Here is a 25,765-nt window from a genome sequence, read left to right as displayed (position 1 = left end):
CTTTAGTCCCCAATAGCAAACGTTGCCACAGAACAGGAAGAGTATAAATGTTTGTATGTACACGTTTGAAGGATCAGAACTCCTGTAACATTATTGCTAACTTTGTTGTTAGCATTAAGCTAGCAGAATTTAATTACAGGGAGTCCTCGAGTTTAAGGCGCACTCGAGCCAAGGCGTTTCGATCTTACAACGCTTACGCCATTTTGGCTTCTCGTCCGCCATTTTGCCCGCAGTGTTTTCCCCTCGTCCACTATTTAGCCCTTAGCTAGTGCTAGCGCTTGTGCACTTGTGGGAGTATCTTTGGCTTTTTCGCCCTCTTTTTTCCACATCATGACCCTAAAGAAGAAGAAAGCAACGTCTTCTATCAATGTTGGTCCAGCCAAAAAAAAAAGCAGTTACCATGGAAACGAAGCTGGACATCATAAAAAGATCGCAGAAAGGAGAGACACCGACGAACACTGGCAAAGACTTGGGCTTCAGTCGGACAGCATCTTCTTCTTATTTTTTTATTTTAATGTATTTTAGATTTTTTTTATGCAAATTATTTTGATGTAAATATTGACTTTAATGGGGAAATTCGACTTAATTCGGGTTACATCGCTAGCGTAGGAACGTAACTCCAACGTAACTCGAGGACTCCCTGCATAGTTACACTCTTTAGAAAACATTGTGGTGTTTAAATATAGTGTTTAAATTCCTTTTTATTTGATTTATCACTTTTAAACTTCAACTGGTGGTGGTAGCTGGTAGTGGGCCTACTATTGTTACTAGTGCTGTAGGGTAACATTTACTAGTAAGGCTGAAATGCACACTAGTAGGCCAAAAGTGGTGATAGTAGTGAGGAAAAACATTACAAGTAAAATACAATTGTTACACTATACTAGAGTGAGTCCTCATCATTTTACTAGTGCATTGAATTGTTTTACTAGTTAGGACAAAGATCATACTAGTATCCTGGAAATCAAGGGCATCAAATAAATGGTGAAACAGCTTTCCATGACCATCGCCTTGCCTTGATAACGGCAACATGAGGTTTAATCCACAAACAAAGTAAATCAGGAAAGTGTCAAAAAAAGAAAAAAGAAAGACTAAAACAAGAGCGCAGAACTCCACCAAGGCCAACTTGACCAAAATGTTTGGCATTGTGTGCTAGCGTTAAGCTAACAGAGGTGAATTTGCTGCCACCATATGCATCTCCAATTTTCGCTCACATGTCAATGCAAAGAAATTAAATACAAATGGCAGAGCAATGGCCCAAATCTTTAGAAAAAAACAACAAAACAAAACAAAAAAAATACAAAAAGAAAAAAAAACAGTAGGTCACTGTCTCACTCACTCACTGTATATACCTCGTACAGGTCATTGGTAGTAAAAACAACAATTCAGTTGGTAAGGTTGCCAATGATGGATCCCAACAACTCCATCTTACAGCACATCCTATCCCATCAAGTTTGCTTCTACAAAAAAAAAAAAAAGAAAAAAGAAAGAGGCAAAGCGAAACCAATTTCAAATGGCCGTTTTCAAGATGGCAGCAAGCGCAAGATGCTGGCACGTTTAGCCACACGACGAGCCCTCTCGTTAATACCCGCGGATGCTGTTATGAGGAAGGGCAAATGGCATCAGTGCGGACAAAATCTCATCAGACGGGATGTACGCGCCAGTGACACCGATAACTCAATGTGACTGTGGAAGACGCGCGCAGGCGCTCACGCGAGCATTTCTGATCAAGGCTTCCGGGCCTTCAAGTGGTAATCACCTATGGGAGTGTTGGACACCGAACGCCCACTGTGCCTGTGAATTCAAGGGAAAGGTAAGCCACATGCAAACGCTACGCAGAACCTGTAATAGACAAAAATTTTGGAGGAGAGAATGAGCCTGGCTGGTTATAAATAAAGTAAAATCTCATGAATGTTTCAAGGCAATCATAGCCACCGCGTTGCACAAAGACAGATTGGCGGCCGCGGGGGGGAAACGAGGGGAGAGTTCTGACTGAAGCTGCCGATGGAGTCGCAAATTTACATTTAAAAAGGCTGACTTTTGAATCAGCAGTGCCCAACCACAAACCAGTTTCATGTAGAGCAATATTTCTACAGACAGGTATTGAAACAAATTTGGGGAAGAAAAAAAGAAAAAAAAAAGAAGAAGAAATCAATTATAAAACTATTCTGCTAGAATGTAGTTGTTTATTAAATTATTTATCATCACCGTGATCTATGCTAATTTCCCTTAGCCTGTCTTTGGTGTTTCGTATTATACAGTATGTTAGCATCAAGCTAGTGGAACTTTTGTGACTATATTGTTTGGTTGAAAATTTTGGAGTTTAACATGTTGAATTATCATTTGTGGTAAGAAATGCTGAGTCATGTGTGTGTTAAAGTAGCGGTTTCTTTTTAGGTTTAGTCAACTCAACTCAACTCCAATTATCATTATCTATCCTAATTTCCATTAGCCTGTCTGTGGTGTTTTATATTATCGTATAAGTTAGCATGAAGCGGGTGGACTTTTATTACCATTGTTTGAAAATATTGGACGTTAACTATACAGTACAATGTTTAATTCTCTTTCGTGGTAAGAAATGCTTAGTCATGTGTGTTCAAGTAGCTTTTTAAAGGTGTATCCTTACCATTATCTATCCTAAATGTAGTTGTTTAAATTATTTATCATCACCGCGATCTATGCTAATTTCTGTTAGCCTGTCTTTGGTGTTTCATATTATTCAGTATGTTAGCATCAAGCTAGTGGGACTCTTGTTACTTATTGTTTGATTGAAAATTTTGGAGTTTAACAAGTTCAATTATCTTTTGTGCTAAGAAATGCTGAGCCATGTGTGTGTTAAAGTAGCAGTTTTTTTGTTGTTTTTTTTTTTAGGTTTACAATTAATGTTATCTATCCTAATTTCCATTAGCCTGTCTGTAATGTTTTGTATTACTGTATAAGTTAGCATCAAGCTAGCGGACTTTTGTTACTATATCGTTTGTTTGAAAATATTGGACTTTAACTACAGGACTGTCTCAGAAAATTAGAATATTGTGGTAAAGTCCATTATTTTCTGTAATGCAATTAAATAAGCAAAATGCCATACATTCTGGATTCATTACTAATCAACTGAAATATTGCAAGCCTTTTATTGTTTTAATATTGCTGATTATGGCATTTTCAGCCAAATATCTTATCTCAAAATATTAGAATATTTCTTCAGACCAAGTAAAAAAAATGCCATAATCAGCAATATTAAAACAATAAAAGGCTTGCAATATTTCAGTTGATTTGTAATGATTCCAGAATGTATGGCATTTTTGCTCATTTAATTGCATTACAGAAAATAATGGACTTTACCACAATATTTTAATTTTCTGAGACAGTCCTGTATACAGTACAAGGTTTAATTCTCTTTAGTGGTAAGAAATGCTGAGTCATGTGTGTTCAAGTTGAAGCTTTTTAAAGGTTTACATACGCTGACCATTATCTATCCTAATTTTCATGAGCCTGGTGTTTCGTATTATATGTTAGCATCAAGCTAGCAAATTCGTTATGTCATTTTTATTCGTTTCATTATGTCAGTTTTACAGTAAACTTCAAGTGGGAGTCACAAATTAGCAAGTACATGTTTCCTGTTATTTCAAGAACTGCCATAAAGAAAGTCTTCTTTTAATTTCCTTAGTGATGCTATACAATTTTTAACAATGTGAGAGTGAGAACAGGTGCGAGGAAATACTGATGGACCACAACGTCAAAGATGTTATGAAGGTCTTGCTCGAAAGCTTTGGAATGATGATGCAAGGTTGCCTCCTGCCGCATCCGCCATACGACTTGTAACGAAAGCCAAAGCGCACTCGATGTGCTTGGCCGTGTTTGATTCTGAGCCTGCTCTCCATGCTTGGTATTAGCCGTAGAAGATGGGGAAGGGGGAGGGGGGAGGGGGGGACCTTCCTCGCAGTTTTCCAAGGCGGGTTCATCTTGCTCATACACGGTTGGCTCGGTTTGAAGGGACGGAGGGACAGATGCTCGTCCACGCTGTCAGAGGCCTTCTTCCTCTTCTGACAGCACACCGACTCCCTCCTCTTACGTAATCCAACACCCCCTACCCACCCACTAACGCCGCCGCCAACGCCTCCCCCTCACCACACCGCCTGCCTTTATTGGCTTAGTTCTCTCGCTTCCAACCCTCTATCACCACACAGTAATTCCAGCATGTTTACTCAAATGTATTTGACTTATATCCTAATGGAATGTCACGTTAGCTATTTGCTGTATGGAGTTGAGAATGGGTAGAATCTTCTCGGTGTATGTTTATGACATAGATAAGGATTTGGCTAATAAAATATTTTGGTAGGGTATTTTTTAAATGAGTATTGCAAAATCGTTGGGTAGGTTTATCGCCTAAAAGTTTTTCAAATGGGTACAACTCCTATGGTGTATTTTATGACCATTAGATAAGGATTTGACAAAAGAAACAGGATTAGGGGCTTCTAAGAGTAATACGTCTGAAAGTAGAGTTACAGATATCTAAAATGAAGTTGGAGATATCTGGAATCCATGAATGGATGCCTGCAACTTGAAAAGCAAAAAGTGACATTGTTTATATCTGTTTATCATGTTTGACTCAGGGGAAAAACGAATTCCGGATATTGCTATTTGTCGTTTCGACTAGTCACAATTGTGACATATACTTAGAATAAAAATACCAACTGTTCAAACTGTAAAATGGCCAGAAAGACTTTGTTTAGCCATACGCTATTTGCTGTATGGTTTTTAGAATGTGTAATTTAATAGTGGATGTTTACGACCACAATTATAAAGATTTGTCTATGAAAATATATTTGATAATGTAAGCTTTAAATGAGCAATGGACGATAGCAATACAGATGACTGAAGTGACAGTAATTGCTTACATAATGGCACATTGTGGCGATTGTGTGAAATGAAACAGAGTTATAGATGGGGAGAGGGGAAAAGGCGCCGCATTTCCTTATCTCTATCCAGGCTGCGTCTCTGCTCAGGGGCATCATTGAAAAACTCAGCCTCCATTTTGCCCCTGTGCTGCTTGCTACTGCTTCTTCATCTTCTCACCTCCCTGCTCCTACTGCTTAGCACACACAGCTTAAAATGCGGCGTAGGACATAAAAAAAGACGGCGATGCGGCGGCTCCACATTACGTTGCCACATACTCGTGTTCCTTGAATCTCATGCTCAACAAGCGCGGCCCTTCCCCCACTTGAGCTCACATACATGCATCTTGCTTAATTAACGCTTCCGAGGCAGCTTCGGCTCGGTTTTTGTTAATCCCCCCACCTGCCCTCAACTCTAATGTCATTCATGTAAATACACTTGGACCCGAAATGGAACGCATGTAACGTGGCGGTTTCATTCATAATCTGCGTTTCCAGGTGCCATCATTGCAGAGGACGCGTTCATTAAATCGGGATCCTTGCTGTATAAAATGGAGTCCATCAACGCGAACGTAAGCGACGGCATTTCATCATCTCATCAAACCGAGGACACGAGGCGAGAGTCAAGTCTTTCCCTTTCTCAGCTTGTGATGAGACATCTTTACATAACGACATTCCTGACACAAATGCACCATTTTTCTTTTAGGGCCTACGACACCTGAATCAGCACAGAAGCCAAGGCGTGTTCCAATCTATATGCATTAGTCATCAAATGCACAAACATGATCTCCATGTGTGCACTCAAACTGGATCGGTCCTGTTCTGTCCTTCCCACACTGCTACCTACCACCGTCGCAGTCAATGGGAAAGTTAGCGATGACAAACTAGTAGGACTACATTCATGGTGGCTTACTACAGGGATGATAGTAATACATTCACGATTGAATGTAGGGGAGTCTTTGCAAATTCAATATGCAATGTCAAGCTTAAGTAAATGGAATTAAGTAGTATAGAATCTATAATTTTTAGAGCCTAGAATGATGTGGGTTAATGAAAGTGTATTAGAACAATTTCCCCATCAAGGCCCAAAGAAATCCTCGATCCTCGCTAATCTAGATCTGAAGAGGGTTAATGAATTGGTCTCGGACCCATTCCCTACGACAAGGTCCGAAGAAATTCTCGATCTTAGCTAGTCAAGATCTGAAGAGGGTTAATGAATTAGTCTTTGAACCATTCCCTTACAACAAGGCCCAAAGAAATCCTCGATCTTAGCTAATCTAGATCTGAAGAGAGTTAATGAATTGGTCTCGGAAGCATTCCCTACGACAAGGTCCAAAAACCCCCTCAGTTTTAGCTTGTCTAGATTTGAAGTGGGTTAACGAATTAGAACGTATTAGAATCATTCCCTAAGATAGGGTCCAAAGAATCCCTCAATTTTAGTCAATCAAGATGTGAAGAGGGTTAGAGAATTGATATCAGGACTATTCCCTACACCAAAACCTTAAGAAACTTTCAACCTAATCTATCTTGAAAGAGAGATCATGATGTGGTATCAGAACTAAGTCCTACCACAAAACCAACTCATTTTACGGATAAATTGGTATCAGAACCATTTCGTACGCCAAGGCCCGAAGAAACCCTCAATCTTAGCCAGCCTAGATCTGAATAGGATTAATGAACCTGTACCAGAAGTTCAGAACCATTCCCTACCTCAACGTCCAAGCATACCAACTCTACATTTGAAAAGCGCTAATGAATGGGTTTTAGAACCATTCCCTACACAAAGCTCCAAATAAAACCTCTATCTTAGCTAGTCTAGATCTGAAGATTGTTAATGACACTACATCAGAAATACTCCCTATTCCGCATCAAAACCGATGTCCTATGCCAAGGCCCAAAGAAACCCTCAACCTTATCTCGCCTGGATGGAGGAAGAACTAAACCCCCGGCATACCCCCGCATCTTACCTGGTCATACCACTCCCGATTGGTGCAGGTGCACTCAGGCCACCATCCTCCTTGTCCACTTGAGTTGTTGCCATTGACTTTGGGCCCCCCTTTGGATTGGCCCTTTGGATTGGGGCCTCCAGGCCCACCGCCAGACATCATCTTGCCCTTACTTCTCCCTAAGGTGCCCCCTCCTCCTCCTCCTCCGCCACCTCCTCCTCCGCCGCCGCCGCCTCCTCCTCCTCCACCCATGTTGCCTCCTCCCCCTGAGGCCGGAGCGGGTAAGGTTTGGCCTCCTCCGTACCCGGGTGGGTATCCGTAGGGCTCGGCTTGCCAGTCTCCTCCGTAGGCCGGGGCGTCCATCCTGCGCAGGGCCGCCATGCGGGTCACCTCATAACATTCTGGGCACTTGCAGCAGTGGTGGTGTTTGTGCATGCTGGCTGGGCGGACGCTGGGCTGATGTCACACGGCGCCGCGACGGGCTAAAACGGAGCGCAGATGCCAGCGGAAAAGGCGCACTAATCACAGGAATTGGAGAGATTTTTTTCCCGCCCTCTTTTGTCAAATCCCGTCGCTCTGGGCTTCTCGGATGCGAAGCGAAAGGGGGGGCGGGGGGTAACGGAGATGGCGAGCGAGACGGGATGCAGCAACGGCAAAAGAAAAATACAAAATGGGCACGGCGTCTTTGTCCTCTTGACGTAGAAGATCAAATAGTCAAAATATTGTATACTATCACGATCAGAGGCCAGCCCCGATCGGATGAGAATCCTCTTGGTTCACAGTGATGCGCATATAAATTCATATATATGGACATATATATGGAGATATACGTTTTGCTTATACATTATATATATTTACACACACACAAAGACATATAAAAATATTAATATAAACAGACGAGCACAAATACAGATATGTACAAGGATAATTGAATCTATATATAAATATCTATAAGCGTGTGTACAAATATATATAGCTATATAAACAACGTGTATAAATAAACGGTGTCCTCTGATGGAAAAATCTTGTTCGTCTTCCGCTGCGGTCAAAATTTGCTTGTCTTTTTTTCCCCCTGCGTTGAAACGGGTTCGCCTCTTCTTCTTCTTCTTCTTCTTTTCCCAGGCTGCAGAGAGGAGCTGAGCTGTGATCGCCTCTCAGCCAGCTTGCCCTAGATGTGGATTATTCCGAGGATGCGAGCGAGCAAGGGAGGAGATTGTGACGAGAGAGGGAGAGAGAGAGAGAGCGAGAGTGAGCCAGGAGAGTGGGGTGGGGGAGGTTCAACTACGTAGCAGCATCCCTCTCGCCCTGAAAGCGCCACCACCCTTCCTCCCCCACGGCCTCAGCCAATCAGCTGCAAGTGCCGCCATCAGCAGCAGCAGCAGCAGTAGAGAGCCATCCGCTAGCTGCTCTTAAAGGGACAGGCGCACCTCAACGTCACTGCTACGCCTGAAAAAGGCTCACATACGTAAAACGCACACAGGGCTGCATCACTCTCAAGTTTCTAAAGGACGGAACTTTCCACATTCCAAATTTGACCCAAAAGGATATGCAACTGTTAAATGAGGAACTTTAATATAGTTGGGGAAAATACTGTTTACATAATTCTGATGAAAACAATTACACTTCAGAGTACATTGCCTGAAGGGTGTTAGTGAGCCTTGAGAAACTCTCTTTTTTTTTTTGTCAAATTTGTAAATAGGGACTTCTTTTTTAAGGGAGAGGCTCTTTTCAATTAACATATTGAATGGTACTTGGTAATTCTTAAATGGGAAGTATTTTTTTTTTTTTTATTATTAATTGGGCCAGGGAGAGTGATTATTTAACTTGTGTTCTTCAAAAAATCTATTTAAAAGTTGATCATGTTCTACTTACAAATATATTTGTTGAAATACGCTTTTAAATCGATTGTTGATATTTATAAATCTAGAAACATTCCACACTTACGTCAATTTTCTTAAACCGTTCCTTTGATCATCTTGGAGAGGAAAGATTAGCGTGTATGCCTGTTTATTTATTCTTTTTTTTTCTTTCTTTTTTTTTTTAAATCCAGATCCTTGCTCAGGAAAACAATTTGCTTCATGGCAATCAGAAGCAAACATAAATTATTTATGGATTTTTTTCAGATAGGGGCCCCACTGTAGATAATTGCAGCTTAGTCTGTGACCTTCTTAGACTGCAGCTACATCCAGGAGAGCTCAGTGCTGCCTGCTAATGTTGTGGCACAAGGTGGTACTACACTTAAAGCGTGCAACTCAAAATTGGCACTTGCCTATACACCAGGGGTGGCGAGATCCGGTCCTCGAGGGCCGCATTCCTGCTGGTTTTGGATATTTCCCTTCTTCAACACAGCTGATTCATGATCAGCTCATCAGCAAGCACTGCAGAATCCTGATAACGAGCCTGTTAATTGGAATCAGCTGCACTTCGAGTAGTGAAATCTATAAAACCTGCAGGACTCCGGCCCTCGAGGACCGCAGTTTGCCACCCCTGCTATACATTGTAAAAAAACAACCAATCACATAAAAATCTGTGATATAGGGCAAGATAACCCGCAATTTTGTGGAGGTTCAACATATACAACTATTTTTTTAATTTATTTATGAATGGATTCCATGAAGAGAGGGTTTGTTTGTTTTTTGGTTTTTTTTGGTAATAGCTGAAAAAAAATGAAATTTTAGGAGTTTTTCTAGAAAAATGAAAAGAATAAATCCACTTAGCAAGTAATATGACAGACTTTATTTGCTTCAGTGGGCAACAAAACTGAATATGGCGAGCGGGAAGAGAACTGAGCGCATTTATTATGCTCTGATTGCGCGTGTCGTGTAAACAATTTGCATTACTACTAACCCTAAGATGCAAAGCTGCACTGCTGCCATGAAATCGCCTTTCTGCTTGGGTCAAATGTGAGCCAAAATGGAGTATTCCCGAATAAACGCAGTCAAGTGGGGGTGCCGGGGGGGGGGGGGGGGGGGGGGGGGGGGGGGGGGGCGTATTTTTCCTTGACCGTGATGACATCAATACACGTGTAGCAAAGCAACAAGATTAGACGCTTGGGCTCTGGAGTGGATGGATGGATGGATGGATGGATGGAGCGTGTGTGTATATATGTGTGAGCAGAAAGAGATGCAAACGACTCGTGAATCTTGGCCGGCCAATCAGTTGTGTTTTTTGTTTTCTTTTTTGCAGTGACACAAATTTTTATTTAATTTTATTTTTTTGGTAAAAGAGAGGTAATATCACCATTAAAGCACCGCACATACGCATTATTAATAGAATGTGACTGGGCCAGATCTGGGTGTGTCTGAAATGTACGTTTGGGATATATTTGAACATGAGCTGCTAGGAATACTCAAAATAATAATGTAATACTTTAAGCCAAAATGAAGCTCCTAAATTCACTTCAACATAGTCACTTCACACCTAAGTTCCAAAAGATGGCACCTTTAAAAGTGAATCTCCTGAACTCACTCCAACATGATTCCTTGGTATCATGATACCACATGATGGTGGCAAAACGCTACAACTACTTTTGTCTAAATGAAGTTTCTCAACTCACTTCAACATGGTTCCCTGAAACAGATTCCCGATACTGAAAAAACATTCTTTTTGTTCATGTTAGGTTTATGACTTCTATTCTTGAAAAAAAATACTAGCCAAAACTTTATTCTCATAATATTGTTTTTTTTTTGTCTAATAATATGAATCATTTCAAATTTCAACTTAAAACTAGAGCTGCAAGCAGCTATAAAGGGCCCTCGCAGCCCGGGCCACGTTGGGGTACTTGCACATTGGGGTACTGGCACATTGGGAGCAGAGTTTCTTTGAAAATGGCATAATAAACCTTTACATGTGGATTTTTCTTTTGCCAGGTGTGATGAGTGTGTCAAGCTCAATAGGTTTTGGTGAATGTTAAGATCTGCAAAAATCAGTGTACTTTTTTATTTTTAGGGAATGATTTGCCCTGATTTGTATTTTTTGTAAAAGTATATATACACATCATCGCCCGTACTCATTGCACAATGTTGCTGTTATTGTCCATTGAGGCTATCAAAAATAAATAAAACAAAACAAAAAAGTACGTATGTTTGGATCGGTTTGATGCCAGTGAACATTTTGAGTGATGGAAAGTAAAAGAATATTCATAAATGACTTAGTTATCACACTTAGAATGAGTTTACAATTTTTGTAAAAATACCGTAAGTGGGGTATTTTTTTTCATGCCTCAAGGGCTAGGTGGCGCTGCATATATAATTGAATGTTGTCATAGAGATAGCTTCAGGCCTTGACTATAAACATGCATGTCAAGTTTGGGATTTTTTGGAGCATGTACTGGGGAGTATTTAAGCATATCCTTTTTCATTGCAAAATACAAATTTTGATGCCCCGCCCTCATCATATAGTATTTCGAAAAGTCAGGATTTTTCCCACTGTCGTTGGCTCAGGTCTTGACATGGTCCAGGTCAAGTCTGAAGTCAGTCGGATGAAACGTGTAAGGGAAGTGAGCAAAGGTATGCCCCCTGTAAATGTGCTAAAATCGTAAAAAATGGGACATTAAAAAATTCGTAGCTCACTTCCTGTTCATTTTAGCATATGGGTCCAAGAGACTTTTTTTGTAGGTCTTGGGCTCCCTCATACACCTAAAAATATTCATAGATCTTGCTTAAACATACAAGCGGGGCTGCTTCGTTAAAAATTTCTAGGGGGCGCTATTGAGTCATTTTTGGAAAAATAGCACATTCTTCGATAAAATATTGCTCATTTTACCAGGCCAGATGTGTGTTTCATGTGTTTCTGTGCCAGTTTAGACCCTCAAAAGTGGCGTTGTTTTCTTGGCGAACAGTGCTTAGCCACGCCCACAGCGATTCACGTAAACTCACAAACTTCATGTTGTGACATCATGAAGGCGGAAACCCTCATCTGAGCAAATATGAGGTAGGTCCAGTTAACGTGGTTGGAAAAAAACGTTGAAGAAAAATCGTAAGAAAAAAAATCGCCAGTAGGTGGCGCTATCAGTAAGATGAAATATAAGTTTGCAGATTAGTTAAGGGCTGGACTGTCATCAATTGTGTGAAATTTGGAGAAGATAGGATCATCTGGGTCAAGTTAATGCAGCTTTTATTGTCACGAAAAATTTTCAGACTTTGCGGCACCGTAACGGCCACACCCTTTGGCGAAAAGTTACAATATTCGGTGTGGGGCATGATCAACATGTTAAGACTTTTCTGACCAATTTTTAATTGGATCCCTTCAACGAGCTTGGCACAGTAGCTAAAAACGTAAAGTATGACATTTATTGTCACCACTAGGTGGCGCTATATATATAACAGAATTTTATCAAATAGGTGTTTTCAGGCCGTGACTATTAAAACTCATTCACTGCCAGTCATTATAGAAATTTTTTACATTTCCAATACTCACGTGATATTCCATTCAATAATTATATATAAACCGAATCTACCAAATAACAGAATAGACTCCCTACTTTTTGTCCCGTCCCGTTCTTTTATAATTGACAGCAGAAAAATGTAGGTTTGCCAAAATACAGCCATTTCTCCCATGGACTCTGAAACTGTGTTTATTTCCTATAAAATGGGGCAATGATGTCATCTACCGGTGGTTGGGCATCAGTAAAGTTGTTTCCAAGTTTGATATTTACAGTGGAGCATGCTCAGATTCGCCCCCATTTAGCACCGCTCTAAAAAATACAATTGACAAGTATACTTGTCAAAGGCAGTGAATGAGTTAAGTTGCATGAGAAGTTTGAGATTTTTTGGAGCTTGTTCATGGGAGTTATTCAGCATTTTGTGTTTCTGGACAAATGAAATTTTAAAGGCAATATTTGATGCCCCGCCCCCGTCATATAGTATTCCGAAAAGTCAAGATATTTTGCCCAGTTGTTGTATCAGGTCTTGAGATGATACATGCCAAGTTTGAAGTCAATCGGATTAAAACTGTTTGCAAAGGGGGGAAAAGTATGACCACAGTGAATGTGCAAAAATGGGCCAAAATTGGACATTCAAAAATTCATAACTCACTTCCTGTACATTTCTGCTACATGGTCCCAATTGACTTTTTGTGCGCGTCGGGGTGCTACATGTGCATACCAAGTTTCGTAGCTCTAGGTCAAACATGCCGGGATTGGTTTTTATTTTTCTACGCTAGGGGGCGCTATAGAGGCGCATTGTTATGACAACTTCATAATATCAAATTTTTCGTCGGGCCCAAAGAGTGTGCAAAGTTTGGTGAGTTTTCGTAAATGTTTAGGTCCTCAAAAATGAGATAGTTTACGGAGAATAATAATAATAATAATTATTATTATTATTATAATAATTCGAACAAAAAACAATAGGGACCTCGCAGTGGTCGCTGCTCGGGCCCTAAAAAAGGAATCTCTTTATTTCCTCCGTCATTTAACGGTACATGTGATAATTATGTTAAATTGGAGTTTGAATTACGAAAGAGGTCCTACAAATTTTTGTTGTCATATTTACAAAAAATAACAATCAAGGCATTAAATATTATATTATATTATATATTAATCATTAAATATATCATAAAACGATTACTTTATCCTCGTCAGATTTGTACTTTTTAAGGTTCATGCAAGATGTTTATTGATAAAGATGAAATGGTCACTATAGTTTTATTATCATCATTATTTTTTATTATTAGGGCCCGAGCAGCGACCGCTGCGAGGTCCCTATTGTTTTTGTAAAAATTATTATTATTATTATTATTATTATTATTATTATTAGGGCCCGAGCAGCTACCGCTGCGAGGTCCCTATTGTTTTTCGATCGGATTATTAGGGCCCGAGCAGCGACCGCTGCGAGGTCCCTCTTGTTTTTGTAAGAATTATTATTATTCTTCTTCTTCTTCTTCTCCGTAAACGATCGCATTTTTGAGGGCCTAAACATTTACGAAAACTCACCAAACTTTGCAGTCTCTTCGGGCCCGGCGAAAAATTTGATATTATGTAGTTGTCATAACAACGCGACTCTATAGCGCCACCTAGCGTAGAAAAATAAAAACCAATCCCGGTCCGTTTGAGCTAGAGCTACGAAAAATGGCAGGCACGTGTAGCACTACGAGACGCACAAAAAAGTCAGTGGAAGCCATTTCCTAAAATGTACAGGAAGTGAGCTATGAATTTTTTAATGTCCAATTTTGGCCTATTTTGGCACATTCACTGTGGTCATGCTTTTTCCCCCTATGCAAACATTTTTCATCCCATTGACTTTAAACTTGGCATTTATCATCTCAAGACTTAAGAGAAAAACTAGGCAAAAAATCTTGCGTTTTCGAAATACTATATGACGGGGGCGGGGCATCAAATATTGCCTTTAAAATTTCATTTGTCCAGAAAGAGCAAATGCTGAATAACTCCCATGTACAAGCTCCAAAAAATCTCAAACTTCTCAGGCAACGTAATAGTCACGGCCTGAAAACACCTATATGAAAAAATTCAGTTATACATATAGCGCCACCTAGTGGTTACAATAAATGTCATACTTTACGTTTTTAGCTACTGTGCTGAGCTCGTTGAAGGGATCCAGTTGAAAATTGGTCAGAAAAGCCTTAAGATGTTGATGATGCCCCACACCGAATATTGTAACTTTTCGCCAAAGGGCGTGGCCGCTACGGTGACGCAAAGTCTGAAGATTTTTCGTGACAATAAAAGCTGCATGAACTTGACCGAGATGATCCTATCTTCTCAAAATTTCACACATTTGATGAGAGTCCAGCCCTAAAGACATCTACGAACTTATATTTCATCTAACTGATAGCGCCACCTAGTGGCAATTTTTTTTCTTACGAATTTTCTTGTACATTTTTCTCCAAACACGTTAACTGGACCAACCTCATATTTGCTCAGATGGGGGTTTCGGCCTTCATGATGTCACAACACGAAGTTTGTGAGTTTTCGCGAATCGCTGTGGGCGTGGCTAAGCACTGTTCACCAAGAAAACAACGCTAGTTTTGATGGTCTAAACATGCGCAGAAACTCATGAAACTTGGCACACACATCTGGCCTGGCAAAATGAGCAATATTTTATCATGTATTGTCCTATTTTTACAAAAATGACTCAATAGCGCCCCCTAGAAATTTTTAACGAAGCAGCCCCGATTGTACGTTTAAGCAAGATCTACGAAAATTTTTAGGTGTATGAGGGAGTCCATGACCTACAAAAAAGTCTCTTGGACCCATGTGCTAAAATGAACAGGAAGTGAGCTATGAATTTTTGAATGTCCCATTTTTGACGATTTTTGCACATTTTCAGGGGGCATACTTTTGCCCACTTCTCCTACACATTTCATCCGACTGACTTTAGACTTGACCTGGACCATGTCAAGACCTGAGCCAACTACAGGCAGAAAAATCTTGACTTTTGGAAATACTATATGATGAGGGCGGGGCATCAAATTTTGTGTTTCGCACTGAAAAAGGATATGCTTAATAACTCCCCGGTACATGCTCCAAAAAATCCCAAACTTGACATGTATGTTTATAGTCAAAGCCTGAAGGTATCTCTATGACAAAATTCAGTTATATATGCAGCGCCACCTAGCCCTTCAGGCGTGAAAAAAAAATACCCCACATACGGTATTTTGTACAAAAAATGTCAACTCATTCTAAGTGTGATAACTCCCATGTTCAAGCTCCAAAAAATCTCAAACTTCTCAGGCAACGTAATAGTCACGGCCTGAAAGCATCTATATGATAAAATTCAGTTATACATATAGCGCCACCTAGTGGTAACAATAAATGTCATACTTTACGTTTTTAGCTACTGTGCCGAGCTCGTTGAAGGGATCCAGTTGAAAATTGGTCAGAAAAGCCTTAAGATGTTGATCATGCCCCACACCGAATATTGTAACTTTTCGCCAAAGGGCGTGGCCGCTACGGTGACGCAAAGTCCGAAAATTTTTCGTGACAATAAAAGCTGCATGAACTTGACCGAGATGATCCTATCTTCTCAAAATTTCACACATTTGATGAGAGTCCAGCCCTAAAGACATCTACGAACTTATATTTCATCTTACTGATAGCGCCACCTAGTGGCAATTTTTTTTCTTACGAATTTTCTTGTACATTTTTCTCCAAACACGTTAACTGGACCAACCTCATATTTGCTCAGATGAGGGTTTCGGCCTTCATGATGTCACAACACGAAGTTTGTGAGTTTTCGCGAATCGCTGTGGGCGTGGCTAAGCACTGTTCGCCAAGAAAACAACGCTAGTTTTGAGGGTCTAAACATGCGCAGAAACTCATGAAACTTGGCACACACATCTGGCCTGGTAAAATGAACAATATTTTATTGTTGATTGTACTATTTTTACAAAAATGACTCAATAGCGCCCCCTAGAAATTTTTAACGAAGCAGCCCCGATTCTACGTTTAAGCAAGATCTACGAAAATTTTTACGTGTATGACGGAGCCAAAGACCTACAAAAAAGTCTCTTGGACCCATATGCTAAAATGAACAGGAAGTGAGGTACGAATTTTTGAATGTCCCATTTTTGACGATTTTTGCACATTTTCAGGGGGCATACTTTTGCCCACTTCTCCTACATGTTTTATCCGACTGACTTATGACTTGACCTGGACCATGCCAAGACCTGAGCCAACAACAGACGGAAAAATCTTGACTTTTGGAAATACTATATGATGAGCGCGGGGCATCAAAATTTGTGTTTCGCACTGAAAAAGGATATGCTTAATAACTCCCCGATACATGCTCCAAAAAATCCCAAACTTGACATGTATGTTTATCGTCAAGGCCTGAAGGTATCTCTATGACAACATTCAGTTATATATGCAGCGCCACCTCGCCCTTGAGGCAAAACAAAAAAATACCCCACATACGGTATTTTGTACAAAAAATGTAAACTCATTCTAAGTGTGATAACTAAGTCATTTATGAATATTCTTTTACTTTCCACCACTCAAAATGTTCACTGGCATTAGACTTATCCAAACATGTACTTTTTTATTTATTTTTGATAGCCTCTAATGGACATTAAAAGCAATATCGTGAATGAAGGATATGCTTAATAACTCCACGGTACATGCTCCAAAAAAATCCCACACTTGACATGTATGTTTAGAGTCAAGGCTTGAAGGTATCCCTATGACAACATTCCATTATATATACAGCGCCACCTAGCCCTAGAGGCATAAAAAAAAATACACCAACTTAACGGTATTTTTACAAAAAAAAAAAAAATCCACATGTCAAGGTTTATCATGCCATTTTCAAAGAAATTCTGCTTCCAATGTGCCTTACCTAAACTTGCCAGTACCCCAACGTGCCAGTACCCCAACGTGCAAGTACCCCAACGTGCAAGTACCCCAACGTGGCCCGGGCTGCGAGGGCCCTTTATAGCTGCTCGCAGCTCTAGTTATTAGGGCCCGAGCAGCTACCGCTGCGAGGTCCCTATTGTTTTTCGATCGGATTATTATTATTATTATTATTATTATTCTTCTTCTTCTTCTTCTTCTTCTCCGTAAACGATCACGATTTTGGGTACCTAAACATTTACGAAAACTCACCAAACTTTGCACACTCCTCAGGCCCGGCGAAAAATTTGATATTATGAAGTCGTCATAACAACGCGACTCTATAGCGCCCCCTAGCATAGAAAAATAAAAACCAAGCCCGGCACGTTTGAGCTAGAGCAACGAAAATTGGCAGGCACGTGTAGCACCCCGAGACGCACAAAAAAGTCTATTGGGACCATGTAGCTAAAATGTACAGGAAGTGAGCTATGAATTTTTTAATGTCCAATTTTGGCCTATTTTGGCACATTCACTGTGGTCATGCTTTTTCCCCCTTTGCAAACATTTTTCATCCAATTGACTTCAAACTTGGCATTTATCATCTCAAGACCTGAGAGAACAACTGGGGAAAAAATCTTGCCTTTTCGAAATACTATATGACGGGGGCGGGGCATCAAATATTGCCTTTAAAATTTCATTTGTCCAGAAAGAGCAAATGCTGAATAACTCCCATGTACAAGCTCCAAAAAATCTCAAACTTCTCAGGCAACGTAATAGTCACGGCCTGAAAACATCTATATGACAAAATTCAGTTATACATATAGCGCCACCTAGTGGTTACAATAAATGTCATACTTTACGTTTTTAGCTACTGTGCTGAGCTCGTTGAAGGGATCCAGTTGAAATTTGGTCAGAAAAGCCTTAAGATGTTGATGATGCCCCACACCGAATATTGTAACTTTTCGCCAAAGGGCGTGGCCGCTACGGTGACGCAAAGTCTGAAGATTTTTCGTGACAATAAAAGCTGCATTAACTTGACCGAGATGATCCTATCTTCTCAAAATTTCACACATTTGATGAGAGTCCAGCTCTAAAGACATCTACTAACTTACATTTCATCTAACTGATAGCACCACCTAGTGGCAATTTTTTTTCTTACGAATTTTCTTGTACATTTTTCTCCAAACACGTTAACTGGACCAACCTCATATTTGCTCAGATGGGGGTTTCGGCCTTCATGATGTCACAACACGAAGTTTGTGAGTTTTCGCGAATCGCTGTGGGCGTGGCTAAGCACTGTTCGCCAAGAAAACAACGCTAGTTTTGATGGTCTAAACATGCGCAGAAACTCATGAAACTTGGCACACACATCTGGCCTGGCAAAATGAGCAATATTTTATCATGTATTGTCCTATTTTTACAAAAATGACTCAATAGCGCCCCCTAGAAATTTTTAACGAAGCAGCCCCGATTGTACGTTTAAGCAAGATCTACGAAAATTTTTAGGTGTATGAGGGAGTCCAAGACCTACAAAAAAGTCTCTTGGACCCATGTGCTAAAATGAACAGGAAGTGAGCTATGAATTTTTGAATGTCCCATTTTTGACGATTTTTGCATATTTTCAGGGGGCATACTTTTGCCCACTTCTCCTACACATTTCATCCGACTGACTTTAGACTTGACCTGGACCATGTCAAGACCTGAGCCAACTACAGGCAGAAAAATCTTGACTTTTGGAAATACTATATGATGAGGGCGGGGCATCAAATTTTGTGTTTCGCACTGAAAAAGGATATGCTTAATAACTCCCCGGTACATGCTCCAAAAAATCCCAAACTTGACATGTATGTTTATAGTCAAAGCCTGAAGGTATCTCTATGACAAAATTCAGTTATATATGCAGCGCCACCTAGCCCTTCAGGCGTGAAAAAAAAATACCCCACATACGGTATTTTGTACAAAAAATGTCAACTCATTCTAAGTGTGATAACTCCCATGTTCAAGCTCCAAAAAATCTCAAACTTCTCAGGCAACGTAATAGTCACGGCCTGAAAGCATCTATATGATAAAATTCAGTTATACATATAGCGCCACCTAGTGGTAACAATAAATGTCATACTTTACGTTTTTAGCTACTGTGCCGAGCTCGTTGAAGGGATCCAGTTGAAAATTGGTCAGAAAAGCCTTAAGATGTTGATCATGCCCCACACCGAATTTTGTAACTTTTCGCCAAAGGGCGTGGCCGCTACGGTGACGCAAAGTCCGAAAATTTTTCGTGACAATAAAAGCTGCATGAACTTGACCGAGATGATCCTATCTTCTCAAAATTTCACACATTTGATGAGAGTCCAGCCCTTAAGACATCTACGAACTTATATTTCATCTTACTGATAGCGCCACCTAGTGGCAATTTTTTTTCTTACGAATTTTCTTGTACATTTTTCTCCAAACACGTTAACTGGACCAACCTCATATTTGCTCAGATGAGGGTTTCGGCCTTCATGATGTCACAACACGAAGTTTGTGAGTTTTCGCGAATCGCTGTGGGCGTGGCTAAGCACTGTTCGCCAAGAAAACAACGCCAGTTTTGAGGGTCTAAACATGCGCAGAAACTCATGAAACTTGGCACACACATCTGGCCTGGTAAAATGAACAATATTTTATTGTTGATTGTACTATTTTTACAAAAATGACTCAATAGCGCCCCCTAGAAATTTTTAACGAAGCAGCCCCGATTCTACGTTTAAGCAAGATCTACGAAAATTTTTACGTGTATGACGGAGCCAAAGACCTACAAAAAAGTCTCTTGGACCCATATGCTAAAATGAACAGGAAGTGAGGTACGAATTTTTGAATGTCCCATTTTTGACGATTTTTGCACATTTTCAGGGGGCATACTTTTGCCCACTTCTCCTACATGTTTATCCAATGACTTGACCTGGACCATGCCAAGACCTGAGCCAACAACAGACGGAAAAATCTTGACTTTTGGAAATACTATATGATGAGCGCGGGGCATCAAAATTTGTGTTTCGCACTGAAAAAGGATATGCTTAATAACTCCCCGATACATGCTCCAAAAAATCCCAAACTTGACATGTATGTTTATCGTCAAGGCCTGAAGGTATCTCTATGACAACATTCAGTTATATATGCAGCGCCACCTCGCCCTTGAGGCATGAAAAAAAAATACCCCACATACGGTATTTTGTACAAAAAATGTAAACTCATTCTAAGTGTGATAACTAAGTCATTTATGAATATTCTTTTACTTTCCACCACTCAAAATGTTCACTGGCATTAGACTTATCCAAACATGTACTTTTTTATTTATTTTTGATAGCCTCTAATGGACATTAAAAGCAATATCGTGAATGAAGGATATGCTTAATAACTCCACGGTACATGCTCCAAAAAAATCCCACACTTGACATGTATGTTTAGAGTCAAGGCTTGAAGGTATCCCTATGACAACATTCCATTATATATACAGCGCCACCTAGCCCTAGAGGCATAAAAAAAAATACACCAACTTAACGGTATTTTTACAAAAAAAAAAAAAATCCACATGTCAAGGTTTATCATGCCATTTTCAAAGAAATTCTGCTTCCAATGTGCCTTACCTAAACTTGCCAGTACCCCAACGTGCCAGTACCCCAACGTGCAAGTACCCCAACGTGCAAGTACCCCAACGTGGCCCGGGCTGCGAGGGCCCTTTATAGCTGCTCGCAGCTCTAGTTATTATTATTATTATTATTCTTCTTCTTCTTCTTCTTCTTCTTCTCCGTAAACGATCACGATTTTGGGTACCTAAACATTTACGAAAACTCACCAAACTTTGCACACTCCTCAGGCCCGGCGAAAAATTTGATATTATGAAGTCGTCATAACAACGCGACTCTATAGCGCCCCCTAGCATAGAAAAATAAAAACCAAGCCCGGCACGTTTGAGCTAGAGCAACGAAAATTGGCAGGCACGTGTAGCACCCCGAGACGCACAAAAAAGTCTATTGGGACCATGTAGCTAAAATGTACAGGAAGTGAGCTATGAATTTTTTTATGTCCAATTTTGGCCTATTTTGGCACATTCACTGTGGTCATGCTTTTTCCCCCTTTGCAAACATTTTTCATCCAATTGACTTCAAACTTGGCATTTATCATCTCAAGACCTGAGAGAAAAACTGGGCAAAACATCTTGCCTTTTTGAAATACTATATGACGGGGGCGGGGCATCAAATATTGCCTTTAAAATTTCATTTGTCCAGAAAGAGCAAATGCTTAATAACTCCCATGTTCAAGCTCCAAAAAATCTCAAACTTCTCAGGCAACGTAATAGTCACGGCCTGAAAACATCTATATGATAAAATTCAGTTATACATATAGCGCCACCTAGTGGTTACAATAAATGTCATACTTTACGTTTTTAGCTACTGTGCTGAGCTTGTTGAAGGGATCCATTTGAAAATTGGTCAGAAAGGCCTTAAGATGTTGATCATGCCCCACACCGAATATTGTAACTTTTCGCCAAAGGGCGTGGCCGCTACGGTGACGCAAAGTCTGAAGATTTTTCGTGAAAATAAAAGCTGCATTAACTTGACCGAGATGATCCTATCTTCTCAAAATTTCACACATTTGATGAGAGTCCAGCCCTAAAGACATCTACTGACTTATATTTCATCTAACTGATAGCGCCACCTAGTGGCAATTTTTTTTCTTACGAATTTTCTTCTACGTTTTTCTCCAAACACGTTAACTGGACCTACCTCATATTTGCTCAGATGAGGGTTTCGGCCTTCATGATGTCACAACACGAAGTTTGTGAGTTTTCGCGAATTGCTGTGGGTGTGGCTAAGCGCTGTTCGCCAAGAAAATAACGCCAGTTTTGAGGGTCTAAACATGCACAGAAACTCATGAAACTTGGCACACACATCTGGCCTGGTAAAATTAGCAATATTTTATTGTTGATTGTGCTATTTTTACAAAAATGACTCAATAGCGCCCCCTAGAAGTTTTTAACGAAGCAGCCCCGGTTGTACGTTTAAGCAAGAACGACGAATATTTTTAGGTGTATGAGGGAGCCCAAGACCTACAAAAAAGTCTCTTGGACCCATATGCTAAAATGAACAGGAAGTGAGCTACGAATTTTTGAATGTCCCATTTTTGACAATTTTTGCACATTCACAGGGGGCAGACTTTTGCCCACTTCTCCTACACGTTTCATCTGACTGAGTTAAGACTTGACCTGGACCATGTCAAGTCCTGAGCCAACGACAGGGGGAAAAATCTTGACCTTTCGAAATACTATATGATGAAGGCGGGGCATCAAAATTTGTGTTTCGCACTGAAAAAGGATATGCTTAATAACTCCCCGGTACATGCTCCAAAAAATCCCAAACTTGACATGTATGTTTATCGTCAAGGCCTGAAGCTATCTCTATGACAACATTCAGTTATATATGCAGCGCCACCTAGCCCTTGAGGCATAAAAAAAAAATACCCCACATACGGTATTTTGTACAAAAAATGTCAACTCATTCTGAGTGTGATAACTAAGTCATTTATGAATATTCTTTTAGTTTCCACCACTCAAAATGTTCACTGGCATCAGACTTATCCAAACATATATATATTTTTATTTATTTTTGATAGCCTCTGTGGACATTAAAAGCAATATCGTGAATGAAGGATATGCTTAATAACTCCACGGTACATGCTCCAAAAAAAATCCCACACTTGACATGTATGCTTATAATCAAGGCCTGAAGGTATCTCTATGACAACATTCAGTTATAAATACAGCGCCACCTAGCCCTTGAGGCATTTATATATATATATATATATATATATATATATATATATATATATATATATATATATATATATATATATAAACCCACATACGGTGTTTTGTACAAAAAATGTACACTCATTCTAAGTGTGATAACTAAGTCATTTATGAATATTCTTTTAGTTTCCACCACTCAAATTGTTCACTGGCTTCACACCGATCCAAACGTATGCACGTTTCCATTTTGTTTTATTCATTTTTGATTGCCCCTTTGGACAATAAAAGTAACATTGTGCAATGAGTACAACGAGCGATGATGTGTATATACACTTTTACAAAAAATACCAATCAGGGCAACTCATTGCCTAAAAATAAAAAAGGACGCTGATTTTTGCAGGTCTTAACAACCACCAAAACCCGTTGAGCTTGACACACACTGGCAAAAAAAAATATTCTACATGTAAACGTTTATTATGCCATTTTCAAAGAAATTTTGCTTCCAATATGCCAGTAGCCCAACGTGCAAGGACCCCAACGTGGCCCGGGCTGCGAGGGCCCTTTATAGCTGCTCGCAGCTCTAGTTATTAGGGCCCGAGCAGCGACCGCTGCGAGGTCCCTCTTGTTTTTGTAAGAATTATTAGGGCCCGAGCAGCTACCGCTGCGAGGTCCCTATTGTTTTTCGATCGGATTATTATTATTATTAGGGCCCGAGCAGCTACCGCTGCGAGGTCCCTATTGTTTTTCGATCGGATTATTATTATTATTAGGGCCCGAGCAGCTACCGCTGCGAGGTCCCTATTGTTTTTCGATCGGATTATTATTATTATTATTATTATTATTCTTCTTCTTCTTCTTCTTCTTCTCCGTAAACGATCACGATTTTGGGTACCTAAACATTTACGAAAACTCACCAAACTTTGCACACTCCTCAGGCCCGGCGAAAAATTTGATATTATGAAGTCGTCATAACAACGCGACTCTATAGCGCCCCCTAGCATAGAAAAATAAAAACCAAGCCCGGCACGTTTGAGCTAGAGCAACGAAAATTGGCAGGCACGTGTAGCACCCCGAGACGCACAAAAAAGTCTATTGGGACCATGTAGCTAAAATGTACAGGAAGTGAGCTATGAATTTTTTAATGTCCAATTTTGGCCTATTTTGGCACATTCACTGTGGTCATGCTTTTTCCCCCTTTGCAAACATTTTTCATCCAATTGACTTCAAACTTGGCATTTATCATCTCAAGACCTGAGAGAACAACTGGGGAAAAAATCTTGCCTTTTCGAAATACTATATGACGGGGGCGGGGCATCAAATATTGCCTTTAAAATTTCATTTGTCCAGAAAGAGCAAATGCTGAATAACTCCCATGTACAAGCTCCAAAAAATCTCAAACTTCTCAGGCAACGTAATAGTCACGGCCTGAAAACATCTATATGACAAAATTCAGTTATACATATAGCGCCACCTAGTGGTTACAATAAATGTCATACTTTACGTTTTTAGCTACTGTGCTGAGCTCGTTGAAGGGATCCAGTTGAAATTTGGTCAGAAAAGCCTTAAGATGTTGATGATGCCCCACACCGAATATTGTAACTTTTCGCCAAAGGGCGTGGCCGCTACGGTGACGCAAAGTCTGAAGATTTTTCGTGACAATAAAAGCTGCATTAACTTGACCGAGATGATCCTATCTTCTCAAAATTTCACACATTTGATGAGAGTCCAGCTCTAAAGACATCTACTAACTTACATTTCATCTAACTGATAGCACCACCTAGTGGCAATTTTTTTTCTTACGAATTTTCTTGTACATTTTTCTCCAAACACGTTAACTGGACCAACCTCATATTTGCTCAGATGGGGGTTTCGGCCTTCATGATGTCACAACACGAAGTTTGTGAGTTTTCGCGAATCGCTGTGGGCGTGGCTAAGCACTGTTCGCCAAGAAAACAACGCTAGTTTTGATGGTCTAAACATGCGCAGAAACTCATGAAACTTGGCACACACATCTGGCCTGGCAAAATGAGCAATATTTTATCATGTATTGTCCTATTTTTACAAAAATGACTCAATAGCGCCCCCTAGAAATTTTTAACGAAGCAGCCCCGATTGTACGTTTAAGCAAGATCTACGAAAATTTTTAGGTGTATGAGGGAGTCCAAGACCTACAAAAAAGTCTCTTGGACCCATGTGCTAAAATGAACAGGAAGTGAGCTATGAATTTTTGAATGTCCCATTTTTGACGATTTTTGCATATTTTCAGGGGGCATACTTTTGCCCACTTCTCCTACACATTTCATCCGACTGACTTTAGACTTGACCTGGACCATGTCAAGACCTGAGCCAACTACAGGCAGAAAAATCTTGACTTTTGGAAATACTATATGATGAGGGCGGGGCATCAAATTTTGTGTTTCGCACTGAAAAAGGATATGCTTAATAACTCCCCGGTACATGCTCCAAAAAATCCCAAACTTGACATGTATGTTTATAGTCAAAGCCTGAAGGTATCTCTATGACAAAATTCAGTTATATATGCAGCGCCACCTAGCCCTTCAGGCGTGAAAAAAAAATACCCCACATACGGTATTTTGTACAAAAAATGTCAACTCATTCTAAGTGTGATAACTCCCATGTTCAAGCTCCAAAAAATCTCAAACTTCTCAGGCAACGTAATAGTCACGGCCTGAAAGCATCTATATGATAAAATTCAGTTATACATATAGCGCCACCTAGTGGTAACAATAAATGTCATACTTTACGTTTTTAGCTACTGTGCCGAGCTCGTTGAAGGGATCCAGTTGAAAATTGGTCAGAAAAGCCTTAAGATGTTGATCATGCCCCACACCGAATTTTGTAA

At 40.1% G+C, this 25,765-nt stretch overlaps 1 protein-coding gene across 7 annotated transcripts in view; it reads right to left on the bottom strand.

Annotated features, from left to right (window-relative positions):
• Positions 1–25,765, bottom strand: part of dlg3 (discs, large homolog 3 (Drosophila)) — a 184,615-nt gene that overhangs the window by 93,394 nt on the left and 65,456 nt on the right. For 4 of the 7 annotated variants that reach the window (XM_077531145.1, XM_077531149.1, XM_077531150.1 and 1 more), the window contains exon 1: positions 6,857–7,880. The exons of 1 other annotated variant lie outside the window; for it this stretch is intronic. In XM_077531145.1, coding sequence (XP_077387271.1) covers positions 6,857–7,270 — 414 coding nt within the window. In that variant the 5' untranslated portion in view covers positions 7,271–7,880. Of the gene's footprint in view, positions 1–6,856; positions 7,881–25,765 lie in introns of those variants that run through there. 2 more of the 7 variants (XM_077531146.1, XM_077531148.1) reach the window with 1 other exon arrangement.

The sequence above is a fragment of the Festucalex cinctus genome, chromosome 9, assembly GCF_051991245.1.
Source record: "Festucalex cinctus isolate MCC-2025b chromosome 9, RoL_Fcin_1.0, whole genome shotgun sequence".
In the NCBI taxonomy this organism is placed as follows: Eukaryota; Metazoa; Chordata; class Actinopteri; order Syngnathiformes; family Syngnathidae; genus Festucalex; species Festucalex cinctus.
The sequence above is the reverse complement of the archived record's forward strand: the minus strand, read 5'-3'. Positions and strand labels throughout refer to the sequence as shown.